We start from the raw sequence: 19,046 nt of genomic DNA, 5'->3' as shown, positions 1-19,046 counted from the left end.
TCGACAAACCTTAAGCCAAATTTTGGGTTAACACTATTGTAGCAAATCACTTCTTGAGACGCTAGTTTTCTTTTTTCTTTCTTTTAGTGACTATGTACCAAAATAGGCTTAAAAGCACATTTAGTCCCCCACGAATGACTTTAGTGCAAAATAAGTCCCTAAACTATTTTTTTAGCATTTTTGGTCCCCCACGTTATCTCCCGTTACTAGTTTTGGTCCTCATCGTTTTACGGTTGAAAATCTAACGATTTCTGGAAAATCCCAGAAATCCTTATCTTCTTCATACATCCTTTCATCATATGCTTCAAATTTTTTCCCAAAAAATCCACAAAAAACCAGAATTTCTCTCTTCCTCAATCTTTATCAAATTTCTTCCACCATGTTCATATTCTTCCCCATATTTTATCATCATCATCATCTTTCCCAAATTTCTTCAAATTAAACCCACCCCAACCCAAAAAAAAAATAGATCTGAAGAGTTACAAAGACGATGCAAACAATTAGTTTATTTAAACTCGACATAGCATTATACCATATATGAAAATTAGCTTAATTGATGAACTAAACAGGACGCTCCTAAATGGAAAATTTAAAAACAATGAAAAAGCCATGATGGAGAGAAACCCACAAACTCTAACCCAAAACCTCAATTTGGAAAACCTAGATTTCAATCCTCTTTTTTCCCCTCAAACCACGTCTGCTAATCGAGAAACATACTCAGGTTCCGACCCCAATGTAGAAACAAATTGAGGGAAACTGGGATAGAGCAGCGAGAGATTGGGAGAAGGGGCGAGATCGAGAGAGGGTGGATCTAAGCGAGAAACAAACCCAGGTCTCGTCCCTCAATGTGGCGATCTAAGCCGCTCTGCGCCCTTGCTTTCCCCCTTGATGTGGTCCCTCAGCCTCTCCCAACTCAGATCCAGATCCAACCACAACCCATATTTTCGGCTCGAGTGTGGAGAGAGGAAGGGATGGTGGCGTCGAGATTGAAGAAAGTGAGAAGATAATGGTGGTGTGGAGAATGAAGATGGGGAATTTGAGTTGAGTTTTTATTATTGATGGTGGAAGATAATAGTGGTATGGAGAAAGAAGATAAAAGATGTTTCAGATTGGTGGGTTTATTATTTTATTATTTTTTTTAATTTTAATCCAGAAACTGTTAAAAAATTGATGGAATTGAACATAAGTTCAAAATTGTTAACGGATGTAAATGTGTGGGACGAAAAATGCAATTTTTTAATTTTCAACATGTGCTAGGCTCGGCACGTGCATTTGAAAAAGTTGAAACTCCTCCTCCCACCCAGTTTCAGTTTTGGGATCATCAGAATCAAATCACTCTCTCTCTCTCTCTCTCACTCCACTATCAGCGAGTGGCAACAATGGTGGAACTCACAGAAGAACAGCGAAAACGAGCGGAAGCCAACCGCGCCGCCGCCATCGCAAAACGCAAAGCCTTCTTAGAATCCTCCAACAACCACCACGCCCCACCACAACGAGACCCATGGCACCTTTTCAAATGCCAGAAATTCTCCCACCCCCAACCACAACCACCACCACCACCACAACTTCCTCCTCCCAAATTCCTCGCCTCCCTCGAAATTTGCGCCCCCGATTCCTTCTCCGTCACCCCTCACCCTCTCCCCGATTTCCCCTTCCCTCCGCCGCACACTTGCTTCCAGATTCTCAACTCCATTCTCTCTCAGGTCGTGCCGTCGCACTTTACGCAGACCAGCGCTGGTGGCCAGGCCTGCGTCTTCAAGCTGGTGGACTACGCCGCGGTATTGAAGCGGCTCAAGGCCGCGCCGGAGGTCCAGGTTGAGGAAATTCCGTGGGGGACGTTAAATGTGGTTGAGAGGCTGTCACATTCGTTCGCGGCGGGGCGGTGGATGCCGGTGAGGCCTGAGCACCTGAGTGATGAGGAGGTTGATTGTCTTATCGAGAAGCTGCCGGGGACTATTCGCCGTGCCTTGCTCCCTTTCCAGATGGATGGTTTGAGGTTTGCCCTCAGAAGAGGTGGCCGATGCCTCATCGCGGACGACATGGGCCTAGGGAAAACCCTTCAGGTAGCCAAAATGGTCTTCATTTTTACAAGAAATATGATATGATCATTCATGTGTCCTTTACCGAACAGCTTAAGCTTTTAGGATAATTGGTTCATGACAATTTTAATGGTGTGTTAGTTATAATATGCTGTGTGATTCATGTAACTGACTTCAAGTAATGAAAAAAAGAAGACATTTTGTTGTTATATTAGTTGAATTGTTCTTGATAAGGTTAAACAGAATGATGACTTTTGTTTTTTAGGCTATTGCTATTGCAGGATGTTTCAGGGATGAAGGGCCTATACTTGTTGTTTGCCCTGCAGTTTTGCGGTATTCGTGGGCGGAAGAGTTGGAGCGTTGGCTTCCTTTATTCTTGCCTGCTGATATTCATCTCGGTATTGTTTTGCATTTCAAGTTAAGTTATGTTGTGTATGGGGCTATAGTTTGTACCCCTGCTACTTGTTGATATTAATTATTGACTGGGTAGAACTGAGAAGTGAGTGTGTTGTTTCTTTGAGAAGAATGTGATATAGGGTGTTTGCAATATCAATTACAGCACACGTTTTCAGAGACTAGGTTAAGGGAAGTATAGTGATTTAATTTTGTCTTGTAATATACCAATATAGTTAGTCCTTAGAGATGCTTCATACTAGAGTTGGTTTGGGGCTCAGAGTACTTTTGAATGTAGTGCTTTTACTGCATTGAAATATTGTTAGGTGAACCAGCCACATTTTAAACATGGTATGAGAGCTCTACAATGAAATGCAATTTATGGGGTGGAAACTTTATTTATTGAATTGATGGTTACTTAAGTGCGGGTTGCACCGTTGCAGTTACGCACAATAGAAGATGATTGCTGACAAATTGGGACTGTCTGGGTACTGGTAATAATTGCAGTAGTTGGTTTGAAGCTCAGATGATTTCTTCAGCAGATTCAGAAAAAATGAATTAGAGATTAGAAGGATGTTTAGTATTATGGTCAAGAAAATAGATCCAATTTGTCCAGTGTTTTACTACCTGATGTGATTGTATTGTGCAACCAAGATCAGAGTTCTGCTGAAACATGAACATGAAGCATGGTTGTGATAGAAAACCATTAATTAAACAGTACTATTCTGTAGAAAGTAAGGGAGAGGGAACAGGATATTGGGGCTTCATGTGAGCAATGCATGCAGTGCTAGTGTGAGCACTGAAAGCAATGAGAACGAGGATTACTACCTGTATACATGGGGGGATTCAGTTTGTTGGAAGAGAGGATAAAAAGCATGGGGAGGGGAAAAGATAGAACTAGAAGAGTCATAAAAGATCTGAGTTACAGGAAGAGACCAAGGCCTTTATTAATCTGTCTTTCTTTTCCTATTTTTTGTTCTCATTTTCTCTGTCATTATGTGTTGCTATTCTAATACGGTCATTGCATTGATATCAGCAGCAGAAGTGAGTTTATGCATTATGCATACCATTTTCTCTTGGGATGTGGTCCAATTTCCTATCAGTTTGCCAAACTAGTTCTCTTAGGACTAGAAGCACAGCCTTCTATTAATGCTATTACTAGGCCTATAAATAAGATTTGTTCTTTTTGTTGTTGTGCTTTGGCTGTGTCGCTGTGATATCAAGACTCATTTTCCGCCTTTGTAACTCGTAGTTTCTCTTCTAAACAAGACAAAAGGAAAAGGAAATGGAAGCTACAGGAATACTGATGAGATTGAGGACCCAGATGTTCCTCGAGTAGCTATGCTCAGATCCAAGACCCTGAAGTTAGTTATATAGGGGTGTAATGTAAGGAAGTGAGCTAGAGGAGAGAGAAGGTGGATTTGATGCCTGAAAATACAGCTGGCCGTGGTTACCTTGGTTTACATTGATGGATATGTGAATTTCTGTTTTCTAAGCTTAGAGCTTGGCCTTAGGGTTTTCTCTCCACAGCGGGGAGCATTCTGCTCTTCTCTCATATATCTCTTTTCTAGACATGAATGGCATCCTATCAGATACTTGCCAACAACATTCCAATAGTTTGAGTGTATGTTATCCAACTACTCTTGAAACTGAATATACAGTATATGCTAAACCAAATTATCCAACAGCTTCCTCATGCTGATATCTCACTATTGTGGTCTAATTGTCACCAAGGATATGAATGGAAAGGCTGTTGTGACTTGTGAGACCCTGCAAGAAAATTTAATTCTTTAGATCATATTCTCAACTTTGTCTGCTATTTAATTGAAGGATATCTTTCTACTAATGTTGCAGATCCTGTTTGCTCTAAGATCTATGCTATGATGGATTGCTGCTATGTACCATGCAAGAAGTCTAGGCATGCCTGTAATGAAAAAATGAATATATGAAGTGTTTTTTTCAATTTTTATTTTTCATCTAAAGCAATTTTGTAGGCTCAGTTTACTTTAATTTTTATAATTGAATGTTGCGTAACCTGTTTGTTGGGTGGCTTTTTTTCAATCATATGTTTGTTCTAAAAGCTTCACTTTCTTTCCTCAGCTCTTTAGCATTTACTTTTTTTTCTAATCCAGTTTTTGGCCATCAAGACAATCCTGTACATTTAAAAAGATGTCCTAGAGTAGTGGTTATTTCTTATACCATGCTCCATCGTCTAAGGAAGAGCATGCTTGAGCGTGAGTGGGCTCTTTTAATTGTTGATGAATCCCATCATGTGCGATGTACACAGAAAGCCTCAGAACCAGAAGAGGTATGTTCTTTTTCCATCTCATTTTCTACTGTGTAAATATACTAAAATTTAAACACAATGGAAGTTTGCATCATGAATAGACACATATTTCCTTTATGTTCGAAAAAATCGATTCATATCTCATATGTGGCATTTATTGAGAGAGATGCTGAAGTTATAGGGTTTATTGGTTTAGTCATTAAGGTATAGAAAGAGGAAAAGAAAAACTCAGAATCATAAAGTTGTTCAGATATGATGTGAATAATATTTTGAGCGTTTTTACAAAAGTCAAATTTCCAACCCTTATTTATATGAGTTTAATTTTTATATGAGTTTTACATTGTCGGCTAATCATACTTCAAATGCATGCCACATCATCAGTTAAAATTATAAAATGTTTAATTAAAAATAAATTAAATAACCGTTTTTCACATGTATCTCGAATATGATTGGCTGACTCAGTGCATCAACCTTTTTCTCTAATTGTATTACTACTAGAATCCTAAGTTTAATTCAACAAGGAAACAAATCATTATATATAAAGAATTGTGGAAACCAGTCCCAAGATACCCTAAATTATTCCAAGATACGATCAAGATATTATAAATATTTTTTAGATGTTCTATCAAGGACCTCAGAGTGAGAACCTTTATTTTTGTGTATCTATGAGTTGCATGAATTGTATTGATTTTTGTAAAGCATTGGTTTTCCATTGCCTTTTTGGGCACATGGGTGGGTGGAAACTGCTGCTGTCGTGAAATAAACAAACTAACAATTATATTAACTTTGACATCAATTCTGCTGTGGTACTCAAGCTTTCCGCAAATGGCGATTCTTAGAATTTGCGTTAGGCCTAACCACCCCAAAAACTAGTTTAGGGGTGAAAATTGCTCTACCCTTAATAAGGACTATTTTGCCATATCTCTAGTCAGTGTGAGACTTTAGAACACACCCCTTTACGCCCAAGGCTGGACATCTGGTGCTTGGAATTTGCAAGAATGAACATACGCGGTGACCCATATAGGTTTCCAATAAACGGATTTAGGATATGCTCTAATACCGTCTTAGAATTCGTGTTAGGCCTAACTCTAACTCAAAAGCTAGCTTAGGGGTGAGGAATTGAGGATTACTTTACCCTTTATAAGGACTACTTTTGCCATATCTCTAGTCAATGTGAGACATCTCAACAACGATGCCAGGCGTGTTTGGATACAGGTTGGAGAGGAGGATGTTTTGCGGCATTCCAATGCCAAAAAGCTAAAGGAAGTAAAGGGAAGGATTGGATAAATGTGCTTTTTCGTTAACTGAACTGTAAACCAAACACAAACGATATCTAAATTGTTGCTAGTTGCTACAATTACTACCATTGTTATCACTTTTGTCCCTGATTGTCAATGGGCATTTACAAAATTACAGTTTATTATAGTGAGTCACAAAATCAGGGCTAATTCATAATTATTTGCTAGGAATGAGCCATTCAGGATTAAAGAACTATTTGGAGATTTTCATAAGTTGTGAAGTTTATTAATAATTTTGGGGGCTGAAGTGAATTTGGATGGAGGAATGTGATATAAGTTGGTGGGATCAAAAGATCTGTTTGGGGTATGGGAGTCAAATAACTCTATTTTATGCTCAGAAATCAAATCCTTCAGCTTAAAGAGGTATTTATATTTAGTCATCATAACTTTTTGTTTTTACAGATAAAGGCTGTTCTTGATGTGGCTTCGAAAGTCAGGCGTATAATTCTGCTATCAGGGACACCTTCTTTGTCAAGGTTCTAGCATAGGTCACAGCAAGCCAGCTGCATGTACTTTGATGTTTAAAAAAATTCCTTGGAATGAAAATGAAAAATCTTATTTTAATATTTGGTTGTGGGTCCATATTTCTTATCTCTATGTTCTTTGTTGTATTTTGGGTCCTCTATTCGTTTTGAATATTTAACTGCTTAATATTTTCTTATATTTTATGGTGCATTTCTTCCTAGGTGCTCATAGGCCATATGACATATATCATCAGATAAATATGTTATGGTATGTATTTTCATGCTGTAACATTTTCCTTATTTAAAATTTCTTTCTACTTAGCCTTCTAATTTAATTTTCTGGGAAATGCTTCTATTTTTACAGGCCAGGTTTGCTGGGGAAGAATAAATATGAGTTTGCAAAAACTTATTGTGATTTGAAATATATGAAGGGCGTGCAAGGAAAATATTTTGCGGTAATCCTTTTAAAAGAGCTCTTCATATCCCTCCGTTCTCTGTTTGTGTCTGTGTATGTATATATTTGGTTAATTTTATTATGAGTATCTTTGGGGTGCGAAGTTTTTATTTCTTACAAAAGAAGAATATTAGCATTTTCATTCTTTATATACGAAGATGACAAATGTTTTGCCCATACCAATTCGTTTAAGCATAACGCATCAGATATGGTTGTGGTTAGCAAATAAAATGTTGTGTTAGATGTGTATGTTAGAAAGCCTGTTAGTTTTCTTTTAAGCTTCAGTTAGGATGTTATAGTACTGCTAACTTGTAGTTATTTGCTGAGTCACATGCGGTTATTCTGCTGGCATTGCTAAGTTGGCAGCAGTTACTTGAGTCAGTAGTTTCTAGCTGAAGCTAATCAAAGCTATAAATATAGCTATTCTAGTAATTCAGATTGAGATTGAATAATAGATTTACAATTCAAATTTTCTTCTACTTTGGTTTTCCAATAGATTGTGTAATATTTCCTGTTCTAGAATTTGAAATGATCATAAAAAAACTATTTCAAAGTTATTAGATATTCCAGATTTTGTGGTTGCAGAAGTCAATTAGTTATTTTCTCTTTTGGCTTGTGGGAGGTGCAGTTTGGTACCCATTTTTATTTTCAAGATTATCCTTTTTTGGTCTTTAATTACTTGTGAGAGGAAAGTGATAAAATTTATAACTTTGATTGATATTTCTTTTTGGGTAGTAGTTTGCTGTTAACAGATGAAGTTGACACAAATGATGGGGTTGTGTTGCAGAACTATTCAAAAGGAGTTCGCTTGGAGGAGTTGAATGTATTACTAAAGCAAACTGTTATGGTTGGTCCTCATTCCCTATATTAATCATTTCTTGATTATTTCAACTTTTTTCAAATTGTTTCTGGAATATTGTCATTAGATACTTTTACCACACAACTATGAGACTGGATTCTGGACATTAAAGTGCCAACAAGAAAAAGAAAATATGCGCAATGATGTAGAGATGAGAATGTTATGATGAATGAGTGAGCACACATGACAATAGGAGCTGTATTTGATCTTATGTTATCAATTTTCAAAGTTTAATATTGTGATTTAGAGGTTATTTTCCTTGTTTGTGATATTTTCTATGCATGTGTATGTTTAAGTATAAATTTGCATTTTAGGAAGTATCTTATGATCCTGTCATTTATGATCTTTCACCTCTGTCCCGATCCTAGGTAAAATTTTAAATTTGATTGAATTACTGAATATCTCACTGTTTTATGTGATATATCCAAGATTTGTAAACCATGCCACTTGTGGTATAGTATGGTCTCTAATAATTACGTCTAAGCTAGAATTAGTGCACGTCCTATTAAGCAATGTTTATTGTTCTGCCTCCTGGATTAGATAGAATTGTACTTTACCTTGACTGCATGAGTGTTGTCTTCTCATGTATTTTAGATAAGGCGTCTGAAGGAGCATGTGATGCTACAGTTACCTCCAAAACGACGGCAAATTATAAGACTGTTGTTGAAGAGATCTGATCTAGTTGCTGCAAAAACTGCAGTTGGGCCATTGAAAATTGATGCATCTGAAAATGCAAATGAAGACATGCCTTTGGAAAATTTCGATGAACCTGATGGTAATGTTGAAGAATCTTTGCATCTTCCATAATCAATTGCTCAATTTGTGTTTAAACTAATGACTCAGATAATAGCTTTCAGTTCATTGTTATTTTAAGCATTGCAGATTAGGATGAAACTGCTATTTTGATGAGAAGATTTTAAAACTCTCTATAAAAGTGTTTAAAGAGAGTTGAAGAATCTTTGCATCTTCCATAATCAATTGCTCAATTTGTGTTTAAACTAATGACTCAGATAATAGCTTTCAGTTCATTGTTATTTTAAGCATTGCAGATTAGGATGAAACTGCTATTTTGATGAGAAGATTTTAAAACTCTCTATAAAAGTGTCATACCAGTTACTACTTAATGGAGCATTAATTTAATTGCTTATCATTTGAACAATTCAATTTTAGTCCTTACCCTGGATGGTTTATGATTTCCTTATGATACCAGTAGGACAAATAATACCCAAGATCACAAGACAATTCGATAGGGCCCTGAAGAGTCAGAAAACAAGTCGAATTCTAGTTCTTTTGATCTTTTAACATTACTCACCAACTTCTAAACTGAGAAGAGTAGCATATTAATCCTTATTTACTCTACCTTCCCTAATAAGACCACTTTAGCAGACAAATTTTCAGTCCTGTAGGATGGAGTGTTCAGTCCTCCTTCCATTCAAATCATGCCACCTACCTATGTATTGTTAGTTATCCACACTTTAATTTTTTTCAAAATAGGCAGTTAGCACTGTTTTTGTACTAGGGGAGTACCCAAAATTTTCTCCACTTTAACCCCTATTCAGGAAAAAAAAAATCATATGCCCATTTGATGTTTTACTTATACAGTTATACTTTCATAAAAATGTCTTATTGGTTTCTTATGTTATTCAAAGGGAATAACACGCTACTTTTTCTTTTATCTTTTGCTACCTAACAGCTGTTTAGTGAATTGAATTATCCTGTGCAATCATATTATAGAAGCTTCTTCATTTGTCATCCTACCTTATGTCAGGAAAGCTCTCTTATCAAGAACTTGGAATTGCAAAGCTTTCTGGGTTTTGTGAATGGCTTTCCCTCCATCCACTTATTGAAGGATCAGAGAATGCTTCAAAGATGTTAATTTTTGCTCATCACCACAAAGTTCTTGATGGAGTTCAGGTGCGCATTTATACTCAGTAGGAAGCTATAGGACTTAAATTCCCTCTGGAGCATGTACCACATTTTAGTAACTGCATTAATTCGCTGTTCTGCTTTTGATTTTTCTTTTTCATTGGGCCGGCTACTACCATTCATGAAATTTAATAGATCTTGTTACTAGCCTACCATCATGAAGTAACTCAGAAGTTATAGTTTACGTTTTGTTGAGATCCCACATTGACTATAGATATGGCCAAAGTAAAGCTTATAAAGGCTTGAACAGTCCTCACCCCATGAGCTAGCTTTTGAGGTTGAGATAAACCCATCCCAAATTCAAAATGGTGTCAGAGTCAATTCTAGATCCGTTTATTGGGCCACCTGCACATGTTATGTTTTGCAAACTTCACGCTTTAGATGTTCAACCTTAGGCGTGAAATGTTGTGTTAAGGTTGGGCAAAATAGTCCTTATAAAGGGTAGAACAATCCTTACCCTGAGCTAGCCTCTGGGTAGAGTTAGTCCTAGCCAAAATCTAAGATGATATCAGAGCGTATCCTGGACCTGATATTGGACCTTCCACCTTCATTGCAGACCCTAGCAGCCTTGATTGCGGTTAGGGAGTTAGGCCTAGACCGAATTCTAATAGCTGTCATCTCCTGAATTTCTGCCTTCATTGCAGCCAACCTAGGTTGCCTTCACTGCAGCTTTAAGTTGTACGAACTCCACTCTCTAGATTTTAGTCTTGATCGTGCGGGGGTTTGAGATAATGAGATCTCACATCGACTTGAGATATATGAGTAAAGTAAAGCTTATTAAAGCTTGGGCATTCCTCATCTCATGAGCTAGTTTTGGGGTTTAAGTTAGGCCAAACCCAAATTCAAGATTTTCAAAATAATTTTTACAGCATATGAACTAGTTTAGTGACTGGAGTAACTCGTGTTGTTCTCTTGATTTCTTGCCCTTTCATTTGATTTCGTGATCTTCATACTTCACATTTACTTTGGCTTCTGGTGCTTTGATGTTTTTGGTGCCTCACAAACATTTAGGTCTCTTTTCTGATGTAAAGTATGTCTTTTTGAACGGTTCAGGAGTTTATATGTGAGAAAGGAATAAGTTTTGTGCGAATTGATGGAAATACTCTTGCTAGAGACCGACAATCAGCAGTTGTCTCATTTCGTTCATCACCAGAGGTATCATAACCTTCCATTCTCCTAAATTTATTTTGATAATTTTCTTTTTGGTTTCTTCTGTCCGCTTTTATTTATATTTTTTTGAATTATTTTTTGTCTAAGTTGATTGTGTATTTGTGTTTCTAATTCTTGAATGTGAGCTAGGCGAGCTTAAGTCTATCCCAAAAGCTAGTCTGAATATCCTCATGAGCTAGCTTAGGTTAGAGCTAGGTCCAATCCAAATTGAAGGCGATATCAGAGCATATAATAGCTTATTTTAGAACCCATCTTGAGCCAAGGCGATATCAGAGCATATAATAGCTTATTTTAGAACCCATCTTGAGCCACCCTATTAGGGAACACTGTATGAGTGTGTATAGAGTTACATGTTAGCATTGCTGACTGTACTATCAGTCAGCACTAGGTTTGTTATGCTGAGTTGGCATTTCAGTTAGGCTAGGCGGTTATGCTTAGCTGGCTAACTGAATCTGTTAGAGTTCTTGTTAAGCTTGTTGAGCAAGTTATAGAGTTCTATATAAGCTGTAATCAAACTCTTGTATCCTCAGCTTTTCATAATCAATGATAAACACTTTTCACTATTCTGAGTTTCTCTAACACACCCACAATTGTTCTAAAATCAACATGGCCTCGCTACTTTCCATATATGGTTAACCTGGCTCTTCAGATTTTAACCTGGCCTTGTGACTTTCCCAGTGTAGTCAACAACAAAACAACACTCCTATTATTTGCAAACTCCAGATGCCCAGTCTTGGGCCTGAATAGGGTGTGCTGACTTGAGATCTCACACTGACTAAAAATATAGTCAAAGTAGAGCTTATAAAGGCTTCGTCAAACCTGACCTCAGAAGCTAGCTTTTGGAGTAGAATTAAGATGAGTCTAACTCTACCTCAAAAGCTGGATTAAATTCATAAGGAAATAATACTTTGAGGAAGCAGCATTTCTGATTCTCAGTCTCATTTCTGTTATTCTTTTTGCTTAATTGATTTAGTCTTTTTTTTCATCTAGTAGTGGACATGCTTGGAAGATCAAGTCAAGCGCTCCACTTAATAAAAGATCAATTATACTGTATTCACTAAACCATGAATTCCTATAAAACAACCTCATCGAACATTTTACTATTAAAGGTAGACCTTTGAATATTCTACTTTCAATGGTCATGCATGTGTCATGTGTTTCGTGTCATCTGTATCATCCATACAAGTTTGACTTTGGAGTATTTTCCCTTTTCATTTAGCTTATTTGTGTTACATTTCCATGTTAGGTTAAAATTGCGATAATAGGTATTCTAGCAGCAGGTTTTGGACTTGATTTCTCAATAGCACAAGATGTTGTGTTCTTGGAGCTGCCTCAGTGCCCAACTGTGATGCTTCAGGTTCTGCTTAATGGAATATCACTTCATATATAAATTTGTTTATAATTATAGTTTGGTTTTAGAATAGGTATCATTTACCAGTGACTTGTGTTTTCTCTTGTAATGACAATTTACTATAAAAACTTTCTTTGGTTTGGAACAGTTTGGGGAAAATGAAAAATCTACGTAACTGCAAATGGTTCTGCAGACGATTGCAAGACTCAAACTGCAAAAGACTGATTAGTGTAGCAAAAGACATAAAGTAGTCCAATTGTTGTGTGATTTACAATAATGATGCTGTCTTTATTATGTCAGTGTCTTGCATTGAATGTTCTTTTCTGCTGTATGTTTCAATGATAATGATACGATGGATACATGTGAGGATGACCACCTTTAAAGGAACAAAAGAAATGGAAACTTTGATGCATTTGTTTAAGATAGTTGGTAATATCGTATTGCAAAATTGAAATGGATGGATTCATTCAGATTTCAGAATAACAAATGGGGGACACTAAGCCAACAGACCTTTAATGGAACTTATTTTCATCTTTCTCCTCACAATCATCGTGCTCAGTGTTGCACTTGATGCAGTCCTTTTTTACCCAGAAATGGTTGCAGTGTTTATAATTACTACCTATAAGGTTGCACTCATGAAAATTTTCTAATATATGGCTGTTGCATACAATGCTTAATGTAGTGTTCTTGTTGTAGTTGATGGTTTCATCATAAATATACAAGTGTAAAACGTGGGTCATTTTGATATCTAAATTTTATATCTTTTGTATTTAATTAATGTTAATACTTTTTTAAGGCTGAGGATAGAGCTCATCGACGAGGACAAACAAATGCAGTTAATGTATACATATTTTGTGCTAAGGTAATTAATTAGGTTCTCAATTTCAAAGGTTTGGTTTGGGATTAGGGTTTGTTATGATATGCCTTATTTAAGTAGCATTTGCTTGTATCATTGTAGGATACTTTGGATGAATCACATTGGAAAAATTTGAACAAAAGTTTACATCGTGTTTCATGTACAACAGATGGCAAATATGATGCAATGAAAGAGATAGAGGTATAACCTTTTCAAATTTATGATACTGTTATTTGGTAGTCATGGTTGGTTTTTGTTGCTTATGAGGAAATGATTACAGACTTTCTTTATACTAGTTGGTTACTTCTTTTATGCTTTGGGGTTATTACTTATTTTAAATATTAAATTTGCACATCTTGATTTATCACTATCAATATACTGTCTACCATTTAATTTAAATAACTAACATTTAAGTGAATTGATATATATTTGGAAAACAAATTTTTAAGCATTTAGTTTGTCTGAAGTTTTAATACTCCATCCTCATTGAAAATTCGTATACGTTTTGTTGTGGACCAACTATCTCATAAGTTTATTGGTGAAAACACATGAATGGTACTATACCTCAAGGCTCAAGTTTTTTGATTTATCAATTATCACTATCAGTATACTGTCTACTATATAATTCAAATAACTAAACATTTGAGTGAATTGATATGTTGTAAAACAATTTTTTAAGCATTTAGTTTGTCTGAAGTTTGAGAACTCTTCATCCTCATCGAAAATTTGTATACTTTTTGTTATGGACCAACTATCCCACATTGACTAGAGCCACAGCCAAAATAGTATTTAGAAAGGCTTTCGCAATCCTCACCTTACCTAGCCTAAATTATGGGACTTTTTATGATCCATGAACTACAAATGATGCCCGGTGAAACTTATGTGATAAACAAATGTATTGGTGACCTTTCACAATATGTATACCTTTTATACGGTGTGATAAACAAAACAGATCCATGGTCTTTCCAAGTGATAGCATGGTCATAAGTTTAGCATTTAATTCAGTTGAAACAAATGTATTGGTGACCTTTCACAATATGTATACTTTTTATACTCGGCGTGATAAACAAAACAGATCCATGGTCTTTCCAAGTGATAGCATGGTCATAAGTTTAGCATTTAGTTCAATTGAATGGTTTATTTCTCATCAGTTGTCGATATAGTTCTTGGACCTGTTGGGCTCTCATTTGGGTTTCAAATCAATACTGCATTGATCTTTACTGTGAAAGGTTGCCTTAGAGTTTTAACTTTTGATAACCTGATGGGATATACTTCTCGTGCCAATAATATGAAATCATGATGTTTGATATTTTGCAATGTTTCATGATTTATTTAGTTTTTCTTCTCTTGTATAACATCAACTTCCTTTCGCGGGTGTTGAGTGGCAGGTTGAAGGTATTTCTTATTTAGACCCATCTTTGAAAACTGAAAGTCTTGAAAAGAAATCGACTTTCAAAGATGCATCAAGTGAAATACAAGTGGATAAGCACCCTTCCGCAGTAAATTCAAATGAATCAGAAGCAAGTCAAGATGATAAATCTGATGAGCCGGCGTCTTTTGAAAATAACACAATTCAGGGTGCTAATATTATGGTAAGACCTTTAGTTTAGACTCCTCAGTTAGCATGATATTTCATTGTCTTATGTTTATTCACTCTATATTCTATTTTGTGGGTACAATAGGATGAAAATGTTCCCTGCCTAGATTTAGGCAAGGATTCAGTTTTGGATGGCAATCTTGATGTAGATGTTTCTTACACTGTGGAGAGATGTTCTAAAAAGTGTTTGAAAGACGATAAAGTAATTGAGGTGCATTTACATTCCTGTTGTTTTTCAAATCATGGGAATAACTACTCTTAGTTCATGTAGGTGTTTGTGAGTGCCTAAGCTTTTCTTATTTTGCTGTTGCAGGATAAAAAATCAATTTCAACAACAGATGCAGATGACAACCAGCCTGTTCTTTCAGTTGGAGCTGATGGACATTTCTCTAGTCAAGCTGATTCTCTGAGATTTGAGGTAATTTTTGTTTGTAATTTATTGTGTGGTTGTTAGTGTTGGGATATATATTATATGTTCTAGTTTAGATAATTTTCATAGGATATGGTTTTTTAAGATAATTTAGTTAGGATTAGATTTTATTCCGTTATTATTCTTTGTTATCTTATTGTTATCGGTTGTTAGTTTGTTTCCCTATTTAGTTTGGTATACTAATATCAGTCTCTCACCAATAAGCAATTTAGTCGATCCTTAGTTTCTCGATTTTTCAAGGGTTGCACCCACGTCGACTATAGATAAGGCAACATATTGCTAATAAATGATTTGACAAGGACTAAGAAACCTAAGAGTTATAGCTTGTTAGTTTCTTTCTCTATTTAGTATGACAAGGACTAAGAAATCTTATATATAAATAATGTACTTCTGAATCATGTTATTAATCAATCAATTATTCATAATACATCTAGTTCCAAGAGTTTGAATGAGTTGGTTCATTGTACAAGAAGTTTACATCCAGTCTGTCATTGACTCATTACTATTCTACATGATAGAAATTCACGAAGCATGTTTGTTTTTATTTTATTTCTGACGCTGCTGCCAACCCTGTAGTATGACTTTCGTGATATTTTTGAAGCCTGTAGAAAGAATAAGAGATCTCGAATGCATACATCTTCGAGTGCATATGTGGTTTACTCTTACCTATGTTACGATATTTGGGATAGGGTTGTGTTTATGTACTCCTTTGGTGCTATGCAGAGATTGGATATTGCAGTTGTTCATTCTTACGAGTTCTGGAATAACATTTGCATGATCATCAGGTGAGCCCATACACTGGAAGGGTCCACTTGTATGCTTGTGTTTTGGGTACAGACACAAGACCACAGCCACTTTATGAAAATTTCCGACCAGAGGAACTTGAGTTGCTAAGTTCTGCTGCTGTTGATGAGAAACAGAGTGTAGAGTCTCTGTCTGTCAAGGATAACCCTGCTTATAGGCATGCACTTCTGGATTTTGCTAATGAATGGAAGAACTTGAGGTCAATTGAGCGCAAGAAGTTACATGGAAAACCATTACAACTTCCTTTAGCTGTTGAATTGTGCTATTTGAGTGAAAGCAATAACCACAACAAGAAGGTGTGCACACTGAATTTGAACTCTGTTCTAACGGATATGTTATTTTTCGTTCATAAATTAGTACATCCCCTCTAATATTCTTAGCCTCTTTGGATGTATATATATCTAACGAAATTCCACGAGTGACAGGGATTATTAAATGGTGGAAGTAGACGTCGCAAGACACCTTTAATGGAGGTTAGCTATCCTTTACCATCAGGTGCTATTTGGAAAAAAATTAATCTCCGATGGGGCCTCGGTAAGAAGGAAAAAGAATACTCTCAAGCCTGGAGTCTGGAAGATGAGCCACTCTGTAAGCTTTGTCAGAAGCAGTGCATGTAAGTCCTATACCAGTCATATATTTGCTTTTATTTATGGTATATCAGTAAAGAATTTATGACTACACTTTCAGGGGTGACAATGCCAAGACACCTGAATTTTTTGAAGATCTTTTTTGTAACCTTGCCTGTTATGAAGAGTATCGCATGAGAACTAGCAACAGATTCCTTCGTCAGGTTAGAATATTTATAATATTTAAATTAGAATGTATTTGACTAGTTTTGAATTGTTGTTTGATGTTATTCATTTGAATCAGTATCGCGTAGTTTTTCATGTCTATAAGCTTGCTTTAAAAAACACTTGGGATAATCTTCAGGAACTGTTCCAAATTGAACAAGGCGTATGTACAAATTGCCTATTGGATTGTCATAAGCTAGTTGTGCATATAAGACCTTTGTCAATGAAAAGACGGCGGGAGTATATCGAGAAAGTGGCTCCAAAAATTGCGAAGCGGGAGAAGATGTGAGTTTATGAAAGTGAAATACTGAAATTAATATTCGTATCATATTAAGAAACAAAGATTACAGGCTTCTTAAGAGTGTACAAAAGAGTGTTGATAAACTTGCTTATTAACCTGACTCCTTTAAAACACAATTTGACCTTCTGCAGGCTTGAGAAGCTTGTCAATGATCCAACTGAAGGCAATGCATGGCATGCTGATCATATTATTCCAGTATATCAAGGCGGAGGTATAATTTCGTTGAAAACTTAATCCAATTTGCTTTAGTAAGAGTTATATTGTGAATTCAAAAATGCATAACTTCAAGTCTAGTTCATCAAGAGACAACTCTGCAAATTCAAGGAAGCCCACAACCATCAAGAGACCATCTACAACTTCTAAAATCCTTTATCTTTTCTTGACAGAAGTAAAAAGTTGCACTGATTATCAACTAAATCCTCTACTCTTTTTGGATCTATTTTGTTTCATTTCAAAGAATAAATAAAAATCCATACTCCATTTCTTCTCACATGATGAAGAACAAGTGCAAAATTCAACCACTCAGCTAGAGTCTAGCTTTTCTGAATATTAGAGGGAATAGGCATGGGGGAGGAGAGACATAGATGCTCATCTCAGTTTAAAATAATATTGAAAAGCAAAAGACAAGAAATACAGTTACTAATTCCATTTTTCAATTAGGTGAATGCAAACTGGAAAATATGAGAACTCTGTGTGTGGCCTGCCATTATGATGTTACTGCTGCACAGTGTGCTGAACGACGTTCAATAAGAGCAAATGCCAGGAAACAACTAAAAATGTTATTGAATAGCATGGAAAATGGTATGCAGGGTGCTGGTGGCACTAATATTAAGGTATGTTGCAACTTGCAAGCACGATCCCCTATTTTTCTGTTGCATAGAGATACAGTCCCTGGTGTTGTGTAGCGTCTCAGTTTTCTAGATGTATTGGATGGCAGTATATGTACGACACCCTCTATGTGTCAAGCATTGATTCCGCTTGGTAAGGATAAGATGGTTGAGTGTTGTGCCAGATGAAATTTAAAATTTGAACATTTTCTTCTACAATTTCAATTTGTTGAAAACATGTACTAAATGTAAAAACTAAAAAATGATTAAAATTTGGTTGCTTTGATTACTCTTCATGCTTAGCAAAGAAGTTTTAGCTGATTCAATGTCAACCTTGCTTGTCAAAACTGGGCATGCCAAAATTTTCTTGGCACACTCAAGTAAAACCATTAGCAAGATAGCCCTTAAGATGTTAGATGTGAAAATTGATGGCTCTTATGAGCTTTTATTCACATCACTTTATGAATAAAATTCAGGACCACACGCCTCTCGAGGTACACGGGAGCACGCCTGAGGATGAGCTTTTAGTCATTGTTCCTGGAAGTGCCTACTCTCTAGCTGACAGCTAAGTGTGCGTTGTTACTTACCCGTCGCCGCTGCCAACATAAATGCAAGTTAATGCCAACGAGCATCCTGAGGTAGGCAATGGAGAGTCAAATGGAGATCCAAACATAGCCTTATATGAAATTGGAGGTGCAATGTGGTTGCGATCCTGAACAACTGCAGATGGGAAAAAAAAAATGCAATATAAATTTTGTAGCCACAAGAAGGAAGCTCCATGTGGTGCAGTTGGATATAACTCCAGAAGGTTACAGTCTTCCTGGAAGATTCCATCCATGGTTATTTGAGGAAATTCTTTGAACTGATTTTTGTGGCGTCTTGTTTAGTTGGAAAGCATGCAGCCGTCAACATGTGAATTTAGAAAAAGCCCTTAGAGTGTGTTTGGATGGAGGATTGTAAAAATCCAAGGGATTTTAAATGCTAGGGAATTCAATTGCATCAATTGAATTCCCTTGATTTTCAAATTCCCTTGTTTGGATAAGGTGATGCAATTCCCTCAATTGAAAATTCCTTGTTTGGGTAATGTAATTAAATTTCCTTTATCTTATTTTTTTAATCTAATTAATATTATTTGAATAATTATAATAAAAAAACTTAACTTAAAATCAGCCCATAATTTTATAATATGCCCAAACCCC

General features: G+C 36.1%; 1 protein-coding gene across 3 annotated transcripts; it reads left to right on the top strand.

The window, feature by feature from the left end:
• The first annotated feature begins 1,300 nt into the window (after positions 1-1,300).
• On the top strand, positions 1,301-18,950 carry LOC130734619 (uncharacterized). Of its 3 annotated transcripts, none has more exons than XM_057587126.1 (23): positions 1,301-2,063; positions 2,305-2,437; positions 4,565-4,740; positions 6,420-6,493; positions 6,714-6,749; positions 6,846-6,936; positions 7,723-7,782; positions 8,389-8,569; positions 9,563-9,708; positions 10,774-10,875; positions 12,137-12,247; positions 13,038-13,103; positions 13,200-13,298; positions 14,486-14,689; positions 14,780-14,896; positions 15,008-15,112; positions 15,910-16,224; positions 16,354-16,541; positions 16,616-16,718; positions 16,859-17,004; positions 17,152-17,231; positions 17,681-17,853; positions 18,324-18,950. In XM_057587126.1, exons 1-23 carry the CDS (start codon positions 1,380-1,382, stop codon positions 18,414-18,416), a joined length of 3,483 nt encoding a protein of 1,160 aa, XP_057443109.1. In that variant the 5' UTR covers positions 1,301-1,379; the 3' UTR covers positions 18,417-18,950. The 3 variants fall into 3 exon arrangements, with proteins under 3 accessions (XP_057443109.1, XP_057443108.1, XP_057443110.1); XM_057587125.1 differs by having other exon boundaries at positions 14,780-14,905; XM_057587127.1 differs by having other exon boundaries at positions 1,923-2,063; positions 2,305-2,456; positions 14,780-14,905.
• Positions 18,951-19,046: the final 96 nt, after the last annotated feature.

This window comes from Lotus japonicus, chromosome 1 (assembly GCF_012489685.1).
Source record: "Lotus japonicus ecotype B-129 chromosome 1, LjGifu_v1.2".
Lineage (NCBI taxonomy): Eukaryota > Viridiplantae > Streptophyta > Magnoliopsida > Fabales > Fabaceae > Lotus > Lotus japonicus.
This window is presented reverse-complemented; position numbering and strand designations above follow the sequence as displayed.